The 25,645-nt window shown below is 35.6% G+C and overlaps 1 protein-coding gene and 1 long non-coding RNA gene across 14 annotated transcripts; one reads left to right on the plus strand and one right to left on the minus strand.

The window, feature by feature from the left end:
* Positions 1-1,315: 1,315 nt before the first annotated feature.
* LOC110870101 (UPF0481 protein At3g47200) lies at positions 1,316-25,399 on the minus strand. 11 transcript variants are annotated; one of them, XM_035987769.1, is made up of 7 exons: positions 25,020-25,399; positions 24,560-24,709; positions 21,832-21,888; positions 21,597-21,728; positions 21,296-21,358; positions 2,455-3,842; positions 1,316-1,527 (listed from the first exon to the last, which is right to left on the minus strand). In XM_035987769.1, exons 2-6 carry the CDS (start codon positions 24,690-24,692, stop codon positions 2,476-2,478), a joined length of 1,752 nt encoding a protein of 583 aa, XP_035843662.1. In that variant the 5' UTR covers positions 24,693-24,709; positions 25,020-25,399; the 3' UTR covers positions 1,316-1,527; positions 2,455-2,475. The 11 variants fall into 11 exon arrangements, with proteins under 11 accessions (XP_035843662.1, XP_035843972.1, XP_035844305.1 ...); XM_035988079.1 differs by lacking the exon at positions 21,832-21,888; XM_035988412.1 differs by lacking the exon at positions 21,832-21,888 and having other exon boundaries at positions 24,632-24,709; positions 25,020-25,396.
* On the plus strand, positions 17,942-20,948 carry LOC110870126. Of its 3 annotated transcripts, none has more exons than XR_002553111.2 (7): positions 17,942-18,231; positions 18,355-18,446; positions 18,552-18,600; positions 18,790-19,274; positions 19,347-19,435; positions 19,519-19,593; positions 20,113-20,948. It is a non-coding gene; the product is annotated as an uncharacterized LOC110870126 (long non-coding RNA). The 3 variants fall into 3 exon arrangements; XR_002553112.2 differs by having other exon boundaries at positions 18,790-18,876; XR_004890975.1 differs by having other exon boundaries at positions 18,790-19,435.
* Positions 25,400-25,645: the final 246 nt, after the last annotated feature.

Consider the following 25,645-nt stretch of genomic DNA (forward strand, 5'->3'; position numbering starts at 1 on the left):
TTAGGTCTTGGTGCAACTCGGTTCGGTTCCGGCTCGGGTTGATGGTGGAGGGTGGAGGAGGGTGATGGTGGGTGGAGGTTGAAGATGAAGTGTGGTGGTGGGGTTTTATAAATAAAAATGAATAAGATGCCCGGATAGTCCCTATGGTTTGGCCTTTTAAGGAAAGGGTATTTTTGTCATTTCACATCATTTTAACAGATAAAAGTAACTGAAGTTAGACTCAGGGACTATCCGGGAACGAAAAATGAAAACTTGGGGACTATTCAGGTAGTTTTAGAAAGTTGAGGACTATATGTGAAAAAAAGCGAAACCACAGGGACTATCCGGGCATTTTTCTCCAAGAAACAATAAATTTTATATTTGTAACATTTTCATTTAATTTTTAGGTTTTTAGGACAGAAAAAATTGGTGATTCATTGTGTTCTACGTGTTCTCGCAATATTTAGTGTTTTGCATAGAACCTTTCCTAACCATATATATAACAGATAAAAAAAAGTCGAGTCTAAGAATAGCTAGAGCTTAAAAAACTATTATCAATTCAAACTCAAACTTTAAAGTTAGAGCTCAAGATGCAAACTCAGTTGTTTAGCTCGATCTTCGCTCATTTACATCTCTATTCGTGTTATTTGGAAAAAAATGTATAGAATGACATAATTACCCTCGATCTATATATTTAGTTTGTTGGACCGAAGTCAAAGTATACTTGCACATTCAAGAATCAAGACCGTCTAAAGTTGGATACTTCCATATAATCATGGTATCAAATGGGATCTATCTTGCACATTCTATATATTTAGTTTCTTTATATGCTATTGAGGATTCAAGTTTCGTGACGAACATCATGTATAAGAGTAAAATTATAGAGTGTGTGTTTAGTTGTCAAAAAAAATATACTTATGGGTCTCAAAAGTCTTTTTGGGTAATCTTTTAAACTTAAAATTTGTTCTCTTATCCATTGCTAAGACCCGTCCAACGTGCACACAAATCCCAACACTAGAAAAACCACATATACCAAGAGCAGTGATCAACACATTACATAATATAACAACCTTCAAAATCAAACTTCGCAATCGGAGTTTAGAATATTTTCTTAACTAACATGAAGTATGTAGATGAAAAAAATATTTGATACCAGGCAGAAGTCGAAAAGTGCAATTTGTAAACTCAATATTTCAAAGGTACAGTTTTAATAGTTGATATAGATTTTAGAGAGACATTCAATAAAAATCAATTATTCATAAGGCTAAAACTTAGGTTCAGTACAGATGCCTTCAAAACAAAATTAAGAACATTTGAAAAGTCGACGACACATATGGGTGTAAAAGACGGACATCAAAATATAATTCAAGTATGACATTACACAAATACATGATACGTTGTAGTTATAATTCAAGTATAACATTACACAAATACATGATACGTTGTAGTTATAATTCAAGTATAACATACACAAATACATGATACGTTGTAGTTAAGCACCAATCCAAATATGCAAATAGAGATGAAAACTGGCAGTCCACGCATGACCTAAACATGTACAACAAACTCGTTAGCGTAATGCTAAGTACACATCCATATGATAACTACAGTGTTCAAAAAAATGTTTAAAACCATTTAGCATTCAAATATTGGGTCCATATGTTGTAAGGTTATGAGCCATACAGTACTTCTTTGTGACCTCTACTTCATACATCATATAGTTAACCTAAGGTAGGTGTAGAACACGCAAAAGCATAGGTTCTACGTACCCCCACAGTATGTTTACGATCAATCAGGGCTTTATTAATGAATTTTTCAACACATCCCCTGATTTTGTGGCAAAAATCCACAATTATCACCAAGTATCAAATATTTTCACACAGTCTAATATACTGCACTAAATGGTATATGGACCATGCTTCATTCTGATATGTTTTTAGGGTTTTGACGATATTAACAATGTGTGGAGGTGTGTGATACTTGTAAGGGACGTATGTGAAAAAGTTTTTGGTTGAATTGGTGTTTATAAAAGAATTGCATTTAGCTCCAACAAAAATTAAAAAGTGTTTAGTTTATAAGCTTATAAAATGATTTATAAAAATCAAACGTTAAAATTACCCTTTTAACAAACCCCCACCCCAATTCCCATGTTTTTCACTTACTCTCCCTAAAATTGATCAACCCTATTACCCTCTCCCTTGCCATCCACGTTGTGAAAGTGAAGATAGTCACTATATATCCACAATATACCGAATCTTGATTATCCAATATCCATTGATGTGTTGAAGTGATCTTAAAAACTAACTAATGGAGATTGAAGGAACTAACTCCCATTCATGTTTATCTCTAACCAATTAAACACGTCTTAAACAGACTAAATTTTGAATGCAATTTCTATGAATTTTCTAAACGATAATAACTCTTAACTAGTCTAAATGTGACATATATAAGAAAAGAAAAGTAGATAAAACTTACAATGTACTTCTACTTGTTTCTTTAAGTAGACTTAATCGTAAAGATGGTCTGAACTACCGTTACAGCAAATAGAATGATTCCAGCAACTAGAGCAATCATATTCCATGGACTGCTAAAGTAAGTCCTCTTCATGTTTGCTATATTTTTTGGCCAGTAAGCATCACAGTACTTATTCAGTTTTACCCATTGTTCTTCGTAAAAGAAATCCGGCAATATAGGTCCTTTGCATATGCCGTTGATCATATTAGCAGCTTCAGCATTAGAACCCAAAGCGTTGACAAGGACTCCTGAGTCTACCAGCTTTACAACATCTTCTTGAGTATCCACTAGTGTATCCATGGCATAAGCATATGACGTAACATAAGTATGAGTTTGACCTGACTGCTCGTAGGCAATGAGATTTCTTAAAACGATCTCAGTGGAATCATAAATCTCTAATACTGGGATTCTAAGAGTAGGCTTACTCAAAGACCCAAAAAAACATGGGAACATATATAATTCCACTTTCATCCCCATAAGCCATGTTGGATCATTATTAGGTTTGAAGTTCACCCCAGCCCTGTCTAAATTCATAACCGAAGGGATAGTTGACTTGAGAGAACCTTTTTTAATGTTATCCGGAGGCTTGTAGCATTGATGTAGAAGGCTAAGAATATGATGAGTATTATTAACTGATATAGCATTGATATTTATACGTTCTTTAAAGATGTTGGCAAAATCTAGAACTGGATAGATAAGTTCAAGAAGGGAGGCATTAGGTCTGAATTTCAATACCGTGCACTGAAATATTTCATCAAGAATAAAGAAAGGGATCTGATTTTCTAGCAATACCAAATCATAAAATATGACACTGTGTTGCAATACTCCTTCTTCATATACTTTTGCATCGTAAATCCAATACCTGAACAAGAATTCAAGTATGAAACAAGCATCCATAATCATCATGTAGGCAATTTCAGTATCACCACAGGCCTTCGTCCAAAGATAACAGGCCTTGATTTTTTCCAGTGAAGTGTACACCTTCTCTACACATAATTTCAATATTTCCTCTGGTGGGGATTTGGCACGTCGCATTAGGTCAATTAGATAACTTGTTTTCCGCACTTCAAATGCTTGCACTTTCTCATCTTCTTTGTGCAAAGGTCCAATAGAGACCACCTGAGGGTTGAAAGAACTTGGGCTCATATCACGTAGTGTACGAGGTGCCATGTAATTTGATGGTGAAAATTGGTTTATATGGCTCTCTTCTTTTTCTTTTTTGACATGACAAAGAAGACGTTGAACGACACTGTCTTGAATCATGTTTGTGTCTCCCACCATAGTGCTTGACATGATCTCTAAATAAGTGACAAAGCGAGCAATGCACATCCACCAACGGATTAGTAAACCTGTCGTATTCTACTTGTACTAAAATTAAGGTAAAAAGTTTAAATCTAAAGTTTAAAAAATAAACAAAAAATACATATAATCAATAAGTTAAAGCCTGTTACAACCTTATTACAACCTCCACATAACATGTCTTGACCCATTTAAAACTTTTTTAGAACCTATTTATACACCCTTGAGCCGTTTAGAATGTGTACAAATTTATTACAAACCACCAACTGGTTCGTGTTCAGGTTACATGGGTTAAAGTGTCTGGATTAAGATTGATATCTTTAACATTAATATACAATTATCTTGAGAACACTAAATGTTGCGAGAACCATGAGAACTAATGAAAAGCCAATCAAAATCAATTTTTTTTAATACAAACCTCGTTTTAATTAAAATATAACATCAAAAAAAGAAGAGTAAACTGTCATTTTGGTCTCTGTGGTTTGAACACTTTTGACACTTTAGTCCAAAACTTAAACCTTTTGCATATGGGTCCCTGTGGTTTCAGTTTTATTGTCATTTTGGTCCAAAAATGAAATTAGGTAATATTTGTCTTATAAAATCCTGCTATTTTGTCCTTTTCCTCAGGGGCAAAATGATCAATTTTTTATAAATAAATACCAGATTTTATAAGACAAATATGACCTGATTTGCCCATGAGGAAAAAGACAAAATTGCAGGATTTTATAAGACAAATATAACCTGATTTCATTTTTGGACCAAAATGGCAATAAAACTGAAACCACAAGGATCCAGATGCAAAAGGTTTGAGTTTTGGATTAAAGTGACAAAAGTGACCAAACCTCAGGGACCAAAATGGCAGTTTACTCAAAAAAGAATTAACAACATCAAATAGTAAATTTCTTATATCCAAATTACTCTTATTAGATTTTTTACACATGTGTAAATATAACAAATTTACACATGTAAATGGCAAACTTACACATGTGTAAATTTTCTATATTTACGAATTCATGTAAATTTAAATGTGTAAATTTAATTTCTAACATTGTATTCGAATAATAATGATAAGCATAAAAAAATTGAATTTAAATTGATTTTTGATTAAGTTCTCGTGATTTCTTCATTCGTTCTCACGGTTCTCACAATATTTAGCATTCTTATTTAAAACTTCCCCTATATATATATATATATATATATATATAGGGTAAGGTTCATGCGAGAACCACCTTTATTGCGAGAACCGCGAGAACCAATGTGAACACAACCTAAAATAGCCAAAAAAACAAAAAAAAAAACCTAAAAAAACCTAACCCCCCCCCCTTCAAAAAAAAAAAAAAACCTAAACCCCCCCCCCCACCCCCAAAAAAAACCTACCCCCCCCCCCAAGTTAAATGCTAAAAACTAAAACCCCCAAAAAACCTAAAAAAACCTAACCCCCCCCCCCTCCCCCCCCCCCCCAAAAAAAAAAAAAAAAAAAAAACTAAACCCCCCTCCCCCCAAGCTAAGCTAAAATGATAAAAACGAAACCCCCAAAAACCTTTAAAAGTCAAAAAAAATCTAAAAAAATCAAAAAAACAGACAAAAAAATTTTTTTTTGTATTTTTTAAGTTAAAATCGCTACTTTTAATAGAAAAAAATATTTTTTTTTTAAAATCTTTAAAAATTTTTTTTTCTACTAAAAGTAGCGAATTTTTTATAAAAAATATTAAAAAAAAATTGTGTGTTTTTTAGATATTTTTAGGTATTTTTGGTTGTGCTCACATTGGTTCTCGCGGTTCTCGCAATAAAGGGTGGTTCCTAACGGATCCTTGTCCTACATATATATATATAGGGTCAGGATTTATGGAAAACGGTGAAAACTGTGAGAACGGTAAGAACGATTTTGGTGTTGACATGTGGCATTGATGCTAAATTACATTAAATGTAATATTGTCAAAAAAACTCCTCACTGGATGTTCAAATAAAACGCCATAAAAACACCCAATTCAGTAAACGCAATGAAAATACCCGGTTAAAAACGACATAAAACATTCAGTTCAGAAAAATGCCATGAAAAACTTTGTTGAAAACGCCATAAAACATTTAGTTCAGAAAAACGCCATGAAAATACCTAGTTAAAACGCCATAAAAACACTTAGTTCAGAAAAACGCCATGAAAATACCTAGTCTAAAACGCCATAAAACACGCAGTTCAGAAAAAAGCCATAAAAACTCAGTTCAGAAAAGTATAACAATAGTATACTAGTTGGAAAGATAAAAAAAACACTGAGTTTTATGGTGTAATTTTTTTAGAAAAATAATCGCGTATAAAGAAGTTATTGGCTTTTAAATATGATGGGGGAAAATGGCATGTGATTAGCATGTGCACCCTTGTCTGTATCTCCCAATTTTACCCTTCCTAGTAGTTATAAGGTTCCCATTATTTACAAAAATGTCACCGCATCATCTTAGCCACAAATCACAAAGATCTTATGGCTGAAAATCGTTCTCACTGTTCTCACACTTCAAATCGTTTTCTCTTGATCCCATTCCTATATATATATATATATATATATATATATGGTTAGGGTAAAGTGAAAATTTATACGAATTGTGAAACCTTAGAGAACTCGATCGATCTTACGAAAGGTTATTTCAAAAAAAAAATATACAAAAAAACCTAAAAAATCAACTTTTCAATTTTTTTTTCATTTACGGCAACCTTAAATGCTGTAAAAAGATGATGTCATACTTATGTTATCAGATTTTACAGCAGTCGGAAAGGGCTGAAAAACACCCTTTCGAATTTTTTAAGATCGTTTTTGTAATATTTTAATCTAGGGTATGAAAAATGGGGGCAAAACTCGCACAACAAGGTCGAGTTCTCTAAGTTCTCACAAATCATATGAATGATCTTGATCCTATATATATATATACATATAGGAGAAGGATCCGTTAGGAACCACCCTTTATTGCGAGAACCGCGGGAACGAATGTGAACACAACCAAAAATACCTAAAAAAATCAAAAAACACACAAATTTTTCTTTTTAATATTTTCTTAAAAAAAATCGCTACTTTTCGTTTATTAATTTTTTTTTTAATTTAGACTAAAAGTAGCAATTTTTGTTAAAAAAATATTAAATTTTTTGTGTATGTGTGTTTTTAGGTTTTTTTGGGGTTTTATCTTTATGGTTTAGTTAGCATTTAGCTTGAGGGGGGTTAGGTTTTTTTAGGTTTTTGATTGTGTAGTGGGTTTATTTTGTTGTGTTCACATTAGTTCTCGCGATTCTCGCAATAAAGGTGGTTCTGACATGAACTCTACCCTATATATATATATATATATACACACACATATATATATATATATATATATATATATATATATATATATATATATATATATAATGTTTGGATTCATTAATTTTAACATGCCAACATCTCAAATCACCCTTAGCTTGTCACTTTATATGGGGAACGCTTGTTGGAGGGGGGGGGGAGTTTGTGAGCCCCGTACCCATCAACCAATCAAATGCATTCTTTTTCTTTTTACTTATTCAGTTTTAATATTGTTGTCAGACCACACGGTGTGGCAAGCATGGAAGAGACGTGGAGGCCTCAACCACGCTGCTACACCGCCCCTACAACGACGTGGAGCATGGCGTGGGAGAGGGGTGGTTGGTTCTTTCCCGGCGTGACGGTTTTGGTTATGATGACATGGCGACGAGTTATTGGATGGGGATATAGCCGTTGGATCTCCAACGGTCAATTTAAAAAAAACTTTATTAAATTTAAAAAATAAATTAACTTTCTCTAGTTAAATCCAACCCATTCCACTATTTTGTACCAAAAATTCTTCTACCCCACTCTAAACTTTATAAAATCTCCACAAGTTTTATTAAAATATACATCCCCACATCCAAACAACCCATATGGCCGAGGTGAAATATCGAATACTACTTCGCCTCAAAACCGCTCCCCTCTTCAAGTTCCAGGTAACTTACCCGCCATATCAGCTTATGCTCATCTTCTTGCAAACTAAAACATGTTCTATCCGTCGCAATTATGAATGCCTAACCTCCCCCCAACAAGTCGTTCCTATATCCCAAACGCCCCCTACACCCAAATCTATACCCGAAACGCACCCACAAAATATCGTTGAACCGTCCACACAAAAAAAAAAACATAAGAAGAAAACTGAGGCGGAGAAACAAAAAAACCTTGCGGACCGAGTTGTTCATCCATGGACAAATGATGAAGACGTGGTGTTAACCCAATCTTGGAATTCTATTTCGGAGAACTTGGTTTTAAGTATATTTTATTTTATATTTATTGTTAAAAGATAGATATGGTTATAAGTTATTATTTTTTATCTGAAAATTAATAATTTGTTTTTTTAAATATGTGCAAATCAACATAGTGACGAATTTTGGGATCAAATAAACGATCTTTATCACAAAACAATGAAACGAGAGTACTATAGTAAGTATAATAGTCTCTCGTCAAAGTGACATGAAATAAATACCGTCATGACCGCCTTGAACGGTCACTACAACAACATAAAGAACAACCCAAAGAGCGTTGAAACTAACGCCGATATGGTGACGCCGGTGTTTAGTCTTTATTCAGATGGCAAAAAAGGAGCGGCGTTCAAATTTATTCAATGTTGGGATATATGTGGCGAAGCACTCCTCAAAATGGGCAAGAGTGCCTCTAGCGGGACAATTATTGTTTAAAAGGACGAAAACGGGTTCATCTACTAATCGCTCGGATGCTCGTACCGAGTTTGAAATAAACTTGAGCCACGAAGAGGTTGAAGCGGAAACCCACTTGGTAGAGATAAATAAAAAAGAGGGCGCAAAAATCACATAGTTCGGGTGTAGACTATAAAGAAGGTTTAGCCGACCTAAATGAACAAATTAGTGCATTCAATTGCATCCAACAACAAAGGAACACCCAAAAAGAAAAGGTTATCAAATTGAGCGAAAAGTAAATTTGAAAAATGAGGAGTTGGCGAAAGAAAGGCGGGCGAATATGGAAATCCTCGCCATGAAACTAATCACCTTGGTGACGAAGAAATAGAAATTTACAAGAAATATAAAGAAGAACTAAAGGCAAAATATTGTACTTAGTTTGGTTATTTTTTATGTTTGTTTGTTTCGTTTTTATTATTTTCAGTATTTTTTAATGTAATGTTTTTATTGATTAACGTTATTTCTCTATTTACTTAATGTTTTAATTTAATTTAATAGATTTGTTTTATTTTTTATACGTCAATTGTGTATACCACGTGTCGCATCATGCCACATTTCCACGCTCCATCTCACCCCACGTTTTTAAGGGACTTGAAAGTGAAATCTGACAATGCTAAAGTGGTCGCCATGTGCTGCTTCATGCCCTTCTCACACCGTGTAGTCTAAAAGGGTGTGAAAACTTGTGAAACGATAACAGGGTGAATGGAAGTGGTTTGATGATGTGGCAGTGAAATAAAATGAAAGCAGAAGACCATGCGGTGTGGGCGTGGAAGTGCGGCATTTATGCCCTTCCACGCTGCACACACCACACCAACCCCCGCGTTGTTGATGGCGTTGTGGATGGGGCTTGAGATTTCAACCGACGTATTAATGATATATGGGCGTTGACATGGCATGTTGTTATTGGACTTGGCTACTAGCCATTGGACCCCAATGACATTATTTAAAAAAAAAAAGATTTTTTATTAAAATAATAATTCATTCCATCTATATAAAAAAACTCACCATTTTCACCTCACTCTCTTCTACCCAACTCTTCTCAACCTTCATTTATATAAAAAATAATGCATCCACACAACCGAAACTTTGATCCGAACAACCCATAGGGTTTCGGCGATCTACCGAACACTACTTCGCCTCAAGGGTCTTAACCGAACCAACAACGTTTTACCAATCCGAGCATCTTAGCGTACGGTCAACTTTTAATGAACCTACCTTTTATGTTTCCACAACAACCGCTCACTCCTCTATCCCAAACTCCACCTGCGCCCGAATTCGTACCGGAAACTCAACCTACACCACCCGAATCCTCTACGCCAAAAAATAAATAAACCATAAAAAGAAAAGCGGGGCCGACAAGGAAAAAACAAAAGAGGATCGTCGTGTACATCTGTGGACAAGCGAAGAAGAGTTGGTGTTGAAGAAAGATTGGCTTTCGATTACGGAGAATTCGGTTATAGGTATATTTTATTATATTTATTGTAAAAAACTTATTTCATATCTATAGTATATTTTTTAATAGGCATCAACCAACATAGTGACGATTTTTGGAACCGAATTAACGAGCTTTATCACAAAACTTTGGGACGATATATCTATTGGATAAATATAGTCTCTCGTCTAAGTGGTGTTAAATAAACACTGCCATGACCGCGTTCAAGGGCCACTAGAACAATCCAAAGAACAACCCAAAAAGTGGTGAGACGGACACCGATTTTGACGCGTGCAATGTTCTTGTATTCGGAAGGCAAAAATGGGTCACCTTTAAATTTATTCATTATTGGCGCATTGCGAAAAAACTCGCCAAAATGGGCACGAGTACCATTAGCGGGACAGTCGTCCTCCAAAAGGTCCAAAATTTGTGTTCCTCCACTAGTCGCTCGGATGCTCGTACCAATTTTGAGATCAACTTAAGTGACGAGGATTTTGAAGCCGAACGACCACCGGGAAGAGATAAGTCAAAAAAACAGGCCCAAAAATCATCCACTACGAGTGATGAAAAAAAACCCGCTTTGGCCGGCATCCAAGAAGAAATCCACGTGTTCAACAACATCCAACAAGAAAGAAACACACATAAAATAAAGGCTTTTAGCCTTTACGAAGAAAAGCAAAAGTGAACGGATATGAAAATACTCTCTATGAAGTTCGATCACCTTGAAGGCGAAGAGCGGGAAACGTACATGAAACTTAAAGAAGAAATCATGGATAAATATGGTAGCTAGTTTCAATTATTTTAGATTATGTTTTTATGTTTGTTTTTTAAGTTTAATTATGCAATCTCTTTTTAAAATTTTATAAGTGTTTTTATGATTGATAATTATTATATTAGTAATAATGCTATTTTATAAAAATTAGTACATAATATATAATTATTAAATAAAAATAATAATAAAAAATGTGTCACTTGTGGAATAACGCCCCTCTTCCACGCCTCTTCTCACCCCCCCCCTTCACCACGCCTATATTCTGACGCGCGCTGGCATGGTTTCCACATGTCGAATAACGCTCATTCTTCAAGCCTCTCCACGCCGTGTGGTCTAACACATAGCCTAAGATTTAACTAGTGATAAGACCTATGACCTAGTGCTTTAGTTGTATGGGACATGCCATCTACAAACAATGGTGTGGGTTTAAATCCTGGTAATCACAAATCACAAAGTTATGTGGTATTTAGGTGTAAAAACAATTTTCTTAAAATCACAAAATCAGTTAACAATTTACCAGGTTTCCTGTGAATTGATGAGAAAAACCGGTTCGTATGGTTGGCTTCATTATATACAAAATTAGAAAGACCTTGTGTAGAAAACGTAGAATGAATTCCATTATTCACAAGGATATGTTACATATAATAGAATAAGGTCTCATGTAATCAAGGAGATAATCATACTAGTCTAAAATACAAATTTGACTATCAACAGATTTGAATACATTGATATAGTATAATTAGCTATTAACCCCCCCCCCCCTTCAAGCGAACAGGTGGGGGACCGACACGTAGCATCGTATGAAACCGTTCAAAGAGGGGCCTTGGAAGACTTTTGGTGAAGATGTCGGCAACCTGGAGCGTGGTTGGAATAAACTTGGTGTAGAGACGACCCAATGACACAAGCTCCCAAACAAAATGATAATTAATGTCTATGTGCTTGGCACGTTTATGTGATACCGGAGTTTGGCTTAGAAATAGTGCACTTTTGTTGTCACATAGCAATGTAGGACGGTCGTGAGGCAATGCATGAAGCTCCTGTAAGAGGTGTGTTAACCAAATGATTTCAGTCGTGGTGTTAGCCATTGCCCGGTATTCAGATTCACAACTAGAATGAGAGACTCTAGGTTGCTTTTTGGCACTCCAAGAAACAAGATACCTCCTAAGTAGATTGAATAACCATAAGTGGAGCGTCTAGTTTCCACACAACGAGCCCTATCCGCGTCCGAATAACCAACTAACTTAGTGGTGATTGGCTTTTCAAATGTGAGACCAAAGGAAAGTGTGCCTGTAACATATCTTAAGATGCGTTTAACAAGCTGAAAATGAGATGTTGTGGGCGTTTGAAGAAATTGACTAGCTTGGTTAACCGTGTAGGATAGATCTGGCCGTGTGTTTGTTAAGTATTGTAAAGCACCCACCTATGATCTATAAAATGTAGGATCATGGAATGGTGTTCCTTTTGAGCTAAAAACATTAGTTATGGTGAGAGGTGTTGCCACGGGTTTGGCATCAAGAAGACCGACTCGTGCAAGTATATCATAAACGTATTTTGCTTGATTCAAGAATAGACCAGAAGAGGTATGCGTTACTTCAAGACCCAAAAGATAGCTCAAGGAACCCAAATCCTTAATGGCAAACTCGGTATGAAGACGAGAAGTGAAGTTTTTTATAAAGGTCTCATTGTTACCGGTCAAGATAATGTCATCGACATAAACAAGAAGATAGATGATAACGGAACCTCTTTTGAAGATAAAAAGCAATGTGTCGGCTCTACTACATTGGAAACCAAGTGTAGTAAAAAAAAGAACTAAAAGAAGATAGATGATAAGGGCTTGTTTTAGGCCGTATAGTGCTTTCTTGAGATAGCAAACATGGTTCGGATATTTCTAATCTATAAAGCCCGATGGTTGTTCCATATACACCGTTTCGGTTAGAGTACCATTTAAGAAAGCGTTTTTAACGTCCAATGGATGAAGGCGCTAATTATAAATGGTAGTAAGTGCAAGAACAACCCGAACGGTTGATGCTTTGACGACCGGACTAAAGGTTAATGAATAATCAAGACCGGGAATTTCGGTGAAGCCTTGAGCAACTAAACGAGCTTTATAACAATCAACTGAACCATCGGCTTTGTACTTCGCCCGATAGACCCATTTTGAACCAACGACATTTGAGTGCAAGGGATGTTCAACAAGCTCCCAAGCTCGGTTGCTATGAAGGGCCTTTATTTCCTTATTCATTGCAGCCACCCACTTAGGATGTTTTGATGCCGAGTTAAAACCTTTAGGATCATGGGCCACATATAGCGAATGATGTAATGGTGTAGAGTTAAACACCGATAAATTTGCGTAGTGTTTCGTCTTGAAAATACCTGATTTGGACCGAGTGGTCATCGGATGCGAGGAAGAGACGGGTGGTGTTGGTGCAGTTTCGGATTGAGCCGATTGAGGAGAGGATGACGAACATTGTTGAATGGAAGCGAGTTGGTAAGAGTGAGCTTGAGTTGATGCAAGCGGTTCGGATTCGGCCGCTAGGCCCGATGAAACCACTGGGCCCGACGATGGAATTGAGGCCGAAGAGTAGTGGCTTTGATTGGGCAGAATTGGACTTGTGTGAGGTGATGGTGAACTGTTGGTAAATACAGATTGCATGTGGTTTGATGATTGATGCATGTGAGCAACAGGTTGCATGAGAGTTGTATCTGGGAAAATTGTGCATGGAGTTGGAACATGAGTGGGGCAAGAATTAGTGGTTTTTGAGTGTGATAATAAAGGTGGCAGTGGAGTTGTTGATATAATAGGTATAACATTCTCATCAAAATTAGACAAGTTTAGAATCATCAACTGGTGGAACAATACCGTTAAAGGGAAAAGTATCTTCATCAAATTGAGCATTTCGAGTAATGTAAACTCGGAATGACGTTGGTTCTAAGCATCCATAACCTTTGTATTTCAGCCTATAGCCAATAAAAATACATGAAGAATTTTGTGGCGAGGGTTTGTTTTTAGCATAGTCCCGAAGATATGGAAAAATCCGACAACCAAAAGTTCGAAAGTTCGCAAGGAAGGAGTTTGGTGAAAAAGGGTCTCAAAAGGTGATTTGTTATTTAGAACTGGCATGGGGAGATGATTTATTATATACATTGTTGATGTAAAGGCGTCTACCCATAAGTTTGCCGGTGCACGAGAGTTGAACAACATGGCAAGACCCGTTTCGGTTACATGTTGGTGTTTACGCCCGACACGTCCGTTTTGTTCAGGAATATGAGGACATGACAAGCGATGTTGAATACCACATTGTTGTAAGAGTTTTTGAACCCGTTTGCTGGTAAATTCGATCCCCCGTCGCTTTGAAAAACTTTAACGGTACATGAAAATTGATTTTGAACAAATGGTAAGAAAACCGTCAAAATAGTATAAAATCCGATTTCGATTTTAGAGGATAGAACCACTAAACCGAGAAAAATCATCAACAAATATAACATAATATAAATAACCATCCGTTGAAGGAATACGGGCGGGTCCCCAAAGATCACAATGTATTAGATCTAAAGCATGCAAAAAACGTTTATTATTCAAAGCAAATGGCAAACGTCGTGCCTTAGATAATTGACAAGACGAACAAATTCCCGGTTTGGGTAACAAAGAAGTAACACAAAAATAACCAAGTTTATGCAATGCGGAAATAACATCAAATGAAACGTGGCCTAGTCGACTATGCCATCGTTCAAAGGAAACACAAAGGTGATGAGAGGAGAGGGCGGCAACAAGAGCTTTTTGTGCTTGAGAGAGAATGTATAGACCATTCTCACATGTTCCTCTTGCTAGAGCCGCTTTCATGTTGCGATCCTGAATGTGAAAAAATCATTAGAGAACAAGACATCAACAGGAGAATCATGTGTAAGTTTACTTACAGAAAGAAGACTTTTAGTAAGGTGTGGAACAACTAGAACATTTTCTAATTGATAGATTAGAATTTAAATAGGTATGTACCAATGGGGTGGTGGTCCATTGGCAAAGGCAAAGCCTTTAAAAACACCTAGGTTGGGAAGGGGAAGGTCTTGGGTTCAAGTCCCACAGACGATAGGTGATTAAAGAAATTAGTCGTTCAAAAAAAAAAGAATTTAAAGAGGTATGACCAATTTTCGTAATCGGTATCAAAAGACCATTACCAAAAACAACCGAATTATTACCCATATAACCATGTGAGGCATCAAGAGAATCCGGGGAGGGCATCTTGTCGGCTGTGGCGCCGGTGTCTGCGCACCATTCGGGAGAGTTTTCTGTCACATGACATTGAGCGTGGAAGGCTTGAGCAAGGTTGGAGTCAATCGGCGAAGCACGTTGCGCAAAAGTGGCTAAATTTGGACAAGCACTTGCATAGTGGCCTTCTTTCTACACAATTGACAGTGAGGCATGCGACGTGACCCGGATGAACGACCGCGTCTGGATCCACGATAACGACCATGATTCCCTGAGGAGGAGCCTCGTCTAGATCCACGTTGAGGCTAAGCAAAGTAAGCGGTTTGAGGAGTTGATGAACCATGAATAGCTTGCAAGAAAATCTCATGAGGCCTGAGAGAGAGTAGATCTCGAAAATGGGTTGCAGTCTAACGGTACATTGGGCAGTAGAAAAAGTCTCAAATTGAAACCCTAAGCCGCATAAGAAGCAATGAGTTTTGTCACTTTCGGCAACCGGATGTCCAATAGCCGCTAATTGGTCACATAGAGATTTAAACTTTCGTGTGTATTCAGCAACAGAAGATAATCCTTTCTGCAACTGATGAAGAGTATCACGCAGAGTATGAGTTCGTTCAACAGAGTGATGACTATAGGCCGTCTCTAGCGCTATCCAAATATGACGGGCAGTCGTAAGACCAATGGCCTCTGCCATGGCTTCTTCAGTAAGAGTAGCTTGTAACAAGAGAATGACTTTCTGATCATCTTTTCTCCAGGTTTTAAACTCGTCATAAGGAGAGGATTTCCCGTCAACCGTAACGGATTCTGATGGTGGTAAGGAGGTTTCAAAAACATGGCCATGGAGGTACAGGTAGGTTAAAAGAGGGAGAACTTGATTTTTCCAAACAAGATAATTAGTGGATGAGAGTTTAATGGTGAGAAGATGAAAAAGAGTATGTAATGGTACTTGAGAAGAAGCAGCGGATGTGGTTCCGGCCGCCATACTGGAAGTCGGAGATTTTGGGGAGGAAGAGTGGGTCGAGATTTTGAAGAGAGAGAGAGAGAGTGGATCGCCTAATTGGTTGATACCATGTAGAAAACGTAGAATGAATTCCATTATTCACAAGGATATGTTGCGTATAAATAGAATAAGGTCTCCTGTAATCAAGGAGATAATCATGCTAGCCTAAAATACAAATTTGACTATCAACAGATTTGAATACATTGATGTAGTATAATTTGTTGGAAATTTAGTGAAAATAAGTTTTTCACTAAATATTTTAGACATTAATAATATTTATATATGTGTTGTATAAATAATTATTTATGGGTTTGTGTTCAAACTATGTCCAAATAGAGCTAAGATGAATGAGATATGGAAGCTTGAAGTTGTATGTTTGGAACAAACAAAGATGAGAAAAATGGATTGAGATTTGTCACCTTGTCCCACATAGATGGGATGACAAAACTTAAAGTGGTATATAAGGAGCACTCCTTGTAAAATTGTTTCCTTAAAGGCAAACACTAGTGGGGACCAAAGGGTGCATCGCACCCGCACATATGTGCGCGTGACATGGGCTATAGGACCAATGTGGTGCACTTTGAACTTCGCACACCGCCTTTGTATTTTTGCCCATGAGCGCGTGGTCAGATACATAGCGGGTCCGCTTATGGCGCACCTTTGGGTGGCATAGGCGGATACCATGGCATGGCACATGTCGATGCGGCGCGAGCTCCTTAGGCGCATGGCGCACGTCATTGGCTATGGCGAAGTATACATAGTGGCGTCCGTGTGGCGTGCGAGTATGGATGGCGCATAACCAGGGGGCGTCCTGGTATGCATAGTAGCATCCGTGTGGCACGCGACTCCATATGGCGCAAGCTCCTTAGGCGCGCGGGCCTGGAAGGTGCATGACCAGCTGGCGGAGCTGGCATCCTGGTGTGCGTAGCGACTTCCAATTAGCGCGTGGCGCAAAAAGGTGTGTCTCCGCGGAAGCGTAGTGCAGGCTCAACTAAGGCGCGCCTGCATGCACGCTCGACCGGTCAAATCAGTCTACTTACTAGAGAGTTAATGTTAGACGGTTTCCACTAGTGTCATAAGTTGAATGGCAGTTTCTTTTTACTACCACTTAATATCAATTAAGTTAGAGTTTAACCCTTTTTATTACAAGATTAATTATCTTGTTAATTACAAGATTAATGATCTTGTTAATTACAAGATTAATGATCTTGTTTATGTCAAAATTAAGAGGGTTTAATGAGTCTTGAGGTATCTCATTATATAATGAATATGGTTTATTCACTTGAAAAGTAGAAGAATGATATACTAAAGAACAATCTCTACATCTTATGAGACTTTAGAGAAGAGCATTCTCTAAATTATTCACAACTTCATCCTTTTTACCAACATTTCTAAACACCATTATACCCAGTGTAATCTCGGGTTAGAGAGCCATCTCTGGCAGTACACATACTGTTCCGGTTGTCGTACCATGGGAGACAGAACCGTCTGAGAGGAGGCGCGAATCTGTTTTAAGGGAAGCGTGTTGAACACATGTCTCAGCCAAAACCGTCAACAATTTTGCTTGTCTTGCAGCGGAGTTTCGATCTGGAAGGTGCGGTTGAAGTTTCCAAAGACGCTTGCTTGAATCAAGATTGGTACAGTTATATTGTATTTTATATTCGTTTATTTAGTTTTTGTAACCGGTATTGTACTAGTCGAATTTCTCACAAACAAATAACGAGAGTCTCGTTATTATTTATTATTTATTATTTATTTTGTAATATCTATATATATATATATATATATATATATATATATATATATATATATATATAAACATGTTAAATAAGGGCTGAGGTGGCGCGTTATAAGAGCTTCTAATTTGATGTGGCGTGTGATAAGGGCATCTAGATGTGGGTTTGGGAGGGAAAAAATTCGGGTCTTTTTTTCTTGATATGGGCAGACACGGGATCCGGGTTCTGACCCGGATATAAATACCATCTAAATCACGCTCCTTTTGTAATCCCTGTTCTAAACCCTAGCCTCTCCATCCTTCTTCTTTCGCCGGCGCTTCTCATCGTGCCCTTGCCCTGAAACCTTCCTTCCCCTTTGTTGTTCTACTTCATCATCTTTCTTTTATTCTCGGTGAACTATGACATCTCTTCAAATCACTGACCTTTATCTTCAAGTAACAACCATTATCTAATCGATTCACACAAAAACCCTAACCTCTTCATTTAAATGCAACTCTTTACCCTTCTAATCGGCGGCTATGTACAATCTGTTCCGAATCAAACTCCAATTTCTTCATGTCAAGGTACTGTCTTTCTCATCTTTAGTCTTTAATTCAACGTACGATCTTTCTCATCTTCATTTTTTGAACATCCATATAAACCATAATTTTGTAACCAGTATGAATTTTCTGTATGTTTTATTCCAGGAAAATCATTTTTTTTTTCTCCGGATAGTATGACTTCGCTTCCATGGGATGATCGGAAATCGAAATCGGTGGCTTGGATGAAAAGAGCGAAGGTATGTAACTCAATCGACGGTAACCAGTGTGATTTCATTATTTTGTTGTTTATTTGATTCTTCATTCTTTGTAATTTTGTATATCGTGTGTGTTTTGATCGATAGGGAATTTGGCGATTTCGAAGAACAGTTCACGGTATCTCTTACATCAACGGTATGTTTATAGTCTACTTTTTATATAAAGAATCAATGTTTTTTTTATTTTTTTTTTGTTTTGTTATCGTTTAAATAATGGTCTGCATGTTTGATTTGGATATGTTTTTTTGAAGTGATGATTAATATTTAATAGTTTAAGAATACCTCTTATACTGAATTTAATGTTGATTTTGTTATTAATATGAAGCTGAAAGATGCGAAGATAATACTGGGTTCTTCTTCAATGGCTCGTAGAAAAATCTTACAGGAGATGGGCTTTGATTTCACAGTTATGGTCAGTCATGATGAGATATACACTAACTAATTGTTATACAGTTTGATGACTATTTGGGCTCAAATGCCTATGGGTTTTGTTTGGTTTCTAAAAATGAACACCATTTGGTTGTAGAGTTTAAATTTTATGGATTCTTACAGTAATGAGAATTGAGTTTTGATTTCAACAGTAGTTAAGTTTGTTAATATATTCAGTTAGTACATAACCCCCTTGATGTACAATATCTCTTTTTTTTAAAGAAAGCAATTTTTAACCAACCTGATCCGACCCGAAACCCATTCTGACCCGGACCCGTTTCAACCCGAACCTGTTCCGACCCGAACCCATTCTTGCTTAGTTTTGCTGACCTGGCTGCTAGCAGCCCCACCCCGTATACGAGATCCGATATCACACCATCGGTAAGAATTCTCGGTTTAAAAGCATTCGTCAGTTTAAAATATGTATTATTTACCAGAGGTTGTTATTTACAGGATACGTGAGGTATTATATTGGAAGAAGTAGACACCCTTGTGTGGAAGCTCAAGATTGGGTGAATTTTATACCAAACGACTGCAAACTTGTAAGATATATATTATTATGCCATTTATGACTTTTTTTTTGTTTGTACATTCATTATTATTTTTTTTTCTTTTCATAATTTAGTAGGTGAGGGGAAAGAGTTGGTTTCAAATTATCACCGGGCCTAACATGGGAGGAAAATCCACATTTATACGCCAGGTATTAAGCTCGGTTATCATATTATTTTTTCCTGATTAATCTTATTCGGTTGATACCGTAACATACGACCTTTGCAATGGTACATTAAGAATATAATGACCTTCTGTTTTTCCACTTGAAAATTTGTTATGATATTTTTTTGTTTATTTAGACAGATTGGTGTTTTATTTTGAACGGGTCAAACATGTAAAGATAAAATATTTAACTATAAACAATATGGGTCAAATGGGTTGATAGTCATCCGCCATGCACTCGTGCATTTAACCTCTGAAATTGTCTTAATCCTATTAAAATATTTGTGATCATATTTTACATGGAAGTTATTTATAAGATTAAAAAAAGTAGATAAATATGTTTTTTGCTGCTCAGCCCAACCCAGCCTGTTTTAATTCACACAATATATTTACTTTGACCCGTTGGTTAAGTGACGCATTTTGCCACCTATACTACTTTTTACCTTCGTTCTTTATTTTTGGGTTCATTTTTGTTCTCCTTATAGTGATGTGATACCCATTATAGGTTGAAGAAGATAGAATATGGAGGTGGCAAGATGGTCGGGTTGAAAACAAAATATCCAGGTTGGTTGAAGAAATCTTTAACGATTTGTGATTTTTTCTCATTCATGTATTTCAATTATTTAGTGTACTCTAATATTTGCATTAGTAGTTTAACATTTATATAATTAAAATATTTGTGTCAAATTTTAGACAAGTGTTTTGTTTTAAGTTGTTGTTTATGTGTGTAAATGCCTTTAATATGGGGACTATTTCCTGTTAATGTTATATCACAATAATAAGAAAATGTTGTTTGTTTTTTGAACTAGGGCTGATGTTTGAATGTTTGGAACTACTTACTGCATTTAAAATGAATTTGTACATATTTTTGAATGTTTTGGAACTACTTACTGCATTGAATTTAATAGCAAGTACTGGTGTACTGGAAATAGTATAATAGTGATGTGAAGTTTACAACAAGAAAAAGTTTAAGAAACCGAATTAAAAAGTGTGATGAAGATAAGGGAAAAAGAATACTTTAGAGGTTAAAAGTGTTTTTTATATACTTTTATTTATTGTAAATTAAATTTTTCTACCCGAAAAGTTTGATGTGGAAAGTTTTTGTTATGTTTTTACTTAGGTCATGTGTGGCTTCATGTACAATTACTTGGTTTAGGTAGCATTGGGTCAGGTTTGGTAATCGGGTTTCGGTTAAAAAGGTAAAAACATAAGTGCCTTTATTTCTTTGGGATTATGGTAAAAAAAGTGGTTTGGCTCAACTCATTTATTCATAAGTGCTTTGGCTTAACCGGTACCGTATCGCATAGCATAGAGGTGCACATGTAAAGAAAAGGAGGGAGGCGCACCATGGAAAAAAAGTGTTATTTTACGGCAAATAACGTTTGAAAACATGTCTTTTAATTTCAACATTGGTACCGCATAGTATTGACACCAAATTTTAACTTATTTATTTTAACACTTAATAACGTTTGAAAACATGTCATTTAATTTATTTAATGACATAATTAGATTATAAATTGATTTTTCCTGCCCGGAAAATTCCCGGGTTATAAAGATTCACAACTACATGATATATTTTTATTAATTAATATATATAGATGTATATTTATTTTTTAGATATAAAGATTCACAACCCGGGAGTATTCCCGGGTTATAACCTAGTATTTTAATAAAAAGTGATCCTTTACCTTGAATCAATTCTACTTCTCCAAACTCCAAATCGCCTCTTTCCATAGTGAATGTTGTTTCTTCTGCGATGTATATGAGTTATATTATAAGTATTGCTGAGGGCTATGTTACAATCTTTTTATTTCATTAGTTGACTAAGAGGGAAATAAAAAAAAAATTGCAAAGCAGTTAGCATATCCTGAATGTATGATGAAATAGCACATTCAATGCCACAAGAAAAAAAAAACTTAGGTTTACCACTTACCCTGACTTAAAACAGGAAATGGGAAATGAAAATCACAAAATCAGTTAAGACTTTACCAGGTTTCCTCCTGTGAATTGATGGTGAAAAGCGGTTCGTATGGTTTTCTTCATTTTCTACACCATTTTGAATCGAGTCTACTTCTCCAAACTCCAAATCGCCTCCTCTTTCCGTGGTGAATGTTGTTTCTTCTGCGATGTATATTATAAGTATTGTTGAGGGCTATATTACAACCTTTTTTATTTCATTAGCATATCCTGAATGAATCATGAAATAGTGATAAGAACCTATGACCTAGTGCTTTAGTTGTATGGGACTTGCCATCTACAAACAATGGTGTGGGTTTAAATCCTGGCAATCACAAATCACAAGATTATGTGGTATTTACACTACTAGAAAAATTAAAAATTTTGACACCTTTTTCCGTAGGAAATTCGTCACAACTCGCGATTTTCTATGAATTTGTGACAAAATGCATATGTAGGAAAACCACTCGTAGGAAACTGGTTTCTTACGCATTTTCTACGCATTTTCCTACCCATTTTTGACAGAAAAGAGCTGTCACAAATTGCTACACATTTTCTACGCATCTTCCTACCCATTTAACAGAAGTTAATTTTTAATTTTTACTACACAATTGTCACGAAATTTAATTTTTATATTTTTTCATAGTTTATGACAAGTTTCCGACTACCTATTTACTACGCATTTCTGACGAAATTTAATTTTTATATTTTTTCATAGTTTGTGACAAATTTCCGACTACCTGTTTACTACGCATTTCTGACGAATTTGTAATAAATAAAATGACAAAAGAGTCTTTTTATTTTTCATGGAATATAACGAGTTTGAAAATATTTAACATGGCTATTTATTTTTTAATTTAAAATGACGAATTTGATTGAATATCTCTCTCCCATATGGAATATAACGAGTCTTTTTATTTTTCATGTGTGTCTTGTATGTGAAAATACTTAACATGGCTATTTAACAGTCATCATATTTAAACTTGAATGATTATTTGCTACAAAACATTTAGGAAAGATCAATGGAAGGAAAGTAATTGTGATGAATATCATATAGTTGAAGGGCTCAAATGTAGCTTTGTGATTGACGAATAACTAACTTGTAGTTAGTCCTAAATATGATATTCTCTCAATTGTACTTAATATCAAATATGGAATGAGAAGCAACTGACTTTGAATCAAATCAATCTATTTTATCTGAATTCTTTCTCAACTTTGTCCTCCAACATTGGTATAAAAGCTGACGGTCGAGGACTCCATTGTTATCAAACTTTTTACCTCAACCTCCAATATGGCAGATAAAAATAGGAATCAAGGGATGGGGATGTTGTAAAACACCAAAGAAATCAACACTCAATTGAAAAACTGAATGATGCCCATTTTTTACTTTCTTAACCTCAATCATCTATCTATCATCTGAAGATAAGTAGCAGGAGAGGGAGAAAGATGGGAGGGGAAAAGAAGATTTGTTTTGTTATGTATAAACATTTTGTGTTTCTTGAAGTCTATTTTCATCCGTTGATTTAAAAGGATGTGAGCAATGGATCACCATAGGATTGTGATCCATGTGATGGCTAACCAAGCATTTTGATTGGCTCACATGTTTATATTTGAAAGTGATTTATTTAACATATGCCTCCATCACATTTTTTTAGTTGAAAATTGGAATCTATAAGTTTTATTATTGTTATACATAAATTATCAATATATTTTATAAAACATTTTTTAAACTATATATTTCAAAAATTGTATTCTATATACGATATACACGGACGAAGTAATTTTTTTAAATCTTATATTTATTATACAACTAAATATGTTTTTGATTCATGTTTATAATTTTTTTAAAATCTTATATTTATTATACATTCAAATTAGGGTTGTAAACGAGTCGAGCCGAGTCGAGCCAGGGTGGGGTCGAGCTCAAGCTCGAAATTAATTCAGGCGGTTAAACTTGGCTTAAGCTTTACGTCAGAGTTAAATGAGCCTAAGAACGAGCCAACGAGCCGAGCCATGGGCCGAGCCGAGCTTAGCTCGAGCTGGGCTTGGTTACAAAATGAGCCAGCTTGGTTCACGTCATCTCAAATTGAGTTTTTTTAGCTAGTTTTTCTCGAGTTTCTTTCGAGCGAACTACGAGCCGAGCTACGAGTCGCGAGCTTTATGAACAACCCTAATTCAAATAGTGCCATGTGTAAGGGCACTATTTCGACGTGAAGAAGCTTGATAACGGTTTGGTTTACAGTTCCTATCGTATAAAACCAGAAACAATTCGGTATTGAAAACGCCAAATAGCGAGTACCGAAAACAATTCGGTACAAATTTAAATATTTAAAATATGGTAATAATAAAACTAGTTAAATATTTAAATATAGTAATAAAATTTCCGTAACAAATGTGTAGCAAGTTGCTACGCTTTTCCTACGCAGTAATTAATATAATGCATCCGTCATAAGTGTGTAGCAAGTTGCTACGCATTTCCGACGCAATAAATGTTTTGTCAAAAATGCGTAACAAGTTCCTACGCATTTCTGACGCAACAATTAATATTTAAATGAATTCAACATATAAATATAATTCCAACAAATAAATAATAGTTTCATTGGAAATGCGTAGCAAGTTACTACGCATTTTCGACGCAATAGTTAATAACAACAATAATTAAACTTTAAATATAAATCAAATACAAATATAATGCATCCGTCATAAGTGTGTAGCAAGTTGCTACGCATTTCCGACGCAATACTTAGAATTAGTATTTCTGTCGCTATTGCGTCACAAATTGGCCAAAAAAATCAAGGCTTTCTTTCTGTAGGAAATGCGTAGTAAATGTGTTAGAATTTGTGACACATTTTTTTGCGTAGGAAAATTCTGTAGCAAAATGACCACTTTTCTAGTAGTGTTAGGTGTAAAAACACTTTTTTTAAAAGAAAAAAAAAACTGATAAGAAAAGAAGCTACAGATTTTGACCATTTTTTGAAAATCAGTTAAGAATTTACCAGGTTTCCTGTGAATTGATGAGGAAAACCGGTTCGTATGGTTGTCTTCATTTTCTACAAAACTAGAAAGACCTTGGATGGTGTCTTGAATCAATTCTACTTCTCCAAACTCCAAATCGCCTCCTCTTTCCATGGTGAATGTTGTTTCTTCTGCGATGTATATGAGTTATATTATAAGTATTTTATATTACATTCTTTTTATTATTTCATTAGTTATTGACTAAGAGGGAAATAAAAAAAAATTGCAATAGCAGTTATCATATCCTGAATGAATGAATGATGCACATTCAATGCCACAAAATAACAAATTAGAAATCAGAAGACAAGCAGCCGTAGACTTTCTCGACCAAAAAAAAAAAAAAAAAAAAAAAAAAAAACTCAAAATCACAAACGCATCGAATTATATAATCAAACAAAAAGCAACTTGAGTTGTGAGTCTACAAAGTAACCGCCAACGCACCGTTTGAAAAGAATTAACGCTATGTTCCTGAGTTTCATTAAATGAGAGAAAAGAAAAGATTTGGAAGAAAATAATTTTTAGTCGTGTTCCAGAGTTTCATTAAACGGGAGAAAAGAAGAGAAAATGAGAGATTTTTTGTCTAAAATTAATATTTCCAATTTGGAAAGAAACTCAAAGAAAAGAAAAGAAAATGAGAGAATCTTTTCTTTTCTCTCTTTAAGTTAACTCGGGAACACAGTTTTAACAGTTCACAAAAATGGGGATGGTGGTAGGTTCAGGAGGTTGTGATGGACCGGGAGAGAGCCATGGATATGTGGTGTTGGCTGGCGGTGGGTGTGTGGTTATATGTAAGAGAAGGGGAAGGAGTGCTAATCATTTATGAATTGCAGGGCTTTTAGTTGGTGGTGGTTGTCAATAGTTTTTAATCTGTCAAAATATCTTTAGTATAAAATATAAAAGAAAATTATATATAGAGGTCGGTTATGGTTATTGTATAAAATGTCTTAACGTACGAAGTGTACGAGAGTTAGTATCAACGTGCGAAAAAAACTTTATAACATGCGAGTTTGGTTTTTTTAACCAACATGCGATTTTTTTATTAACATGCGAAATTGTTTTTTTTTTAT

Source organism: Helianthus annuus, chromosome 1, assembly GCF_002127325.2.
Source record: "Helianthus annuus cultivar XRQ/B chromosome 1, HanXRQr2.0-SUNRISE, whole genome shotgun sequence".
In the NCBI taxonomy this organism is placed as follows: domain Eukaryota; kingdom Viridiplantae; phylum Streptophyta; class Magnoliopsida; order Asterales; family Asteraceae; genus Helianthus; species Helianthus annuus.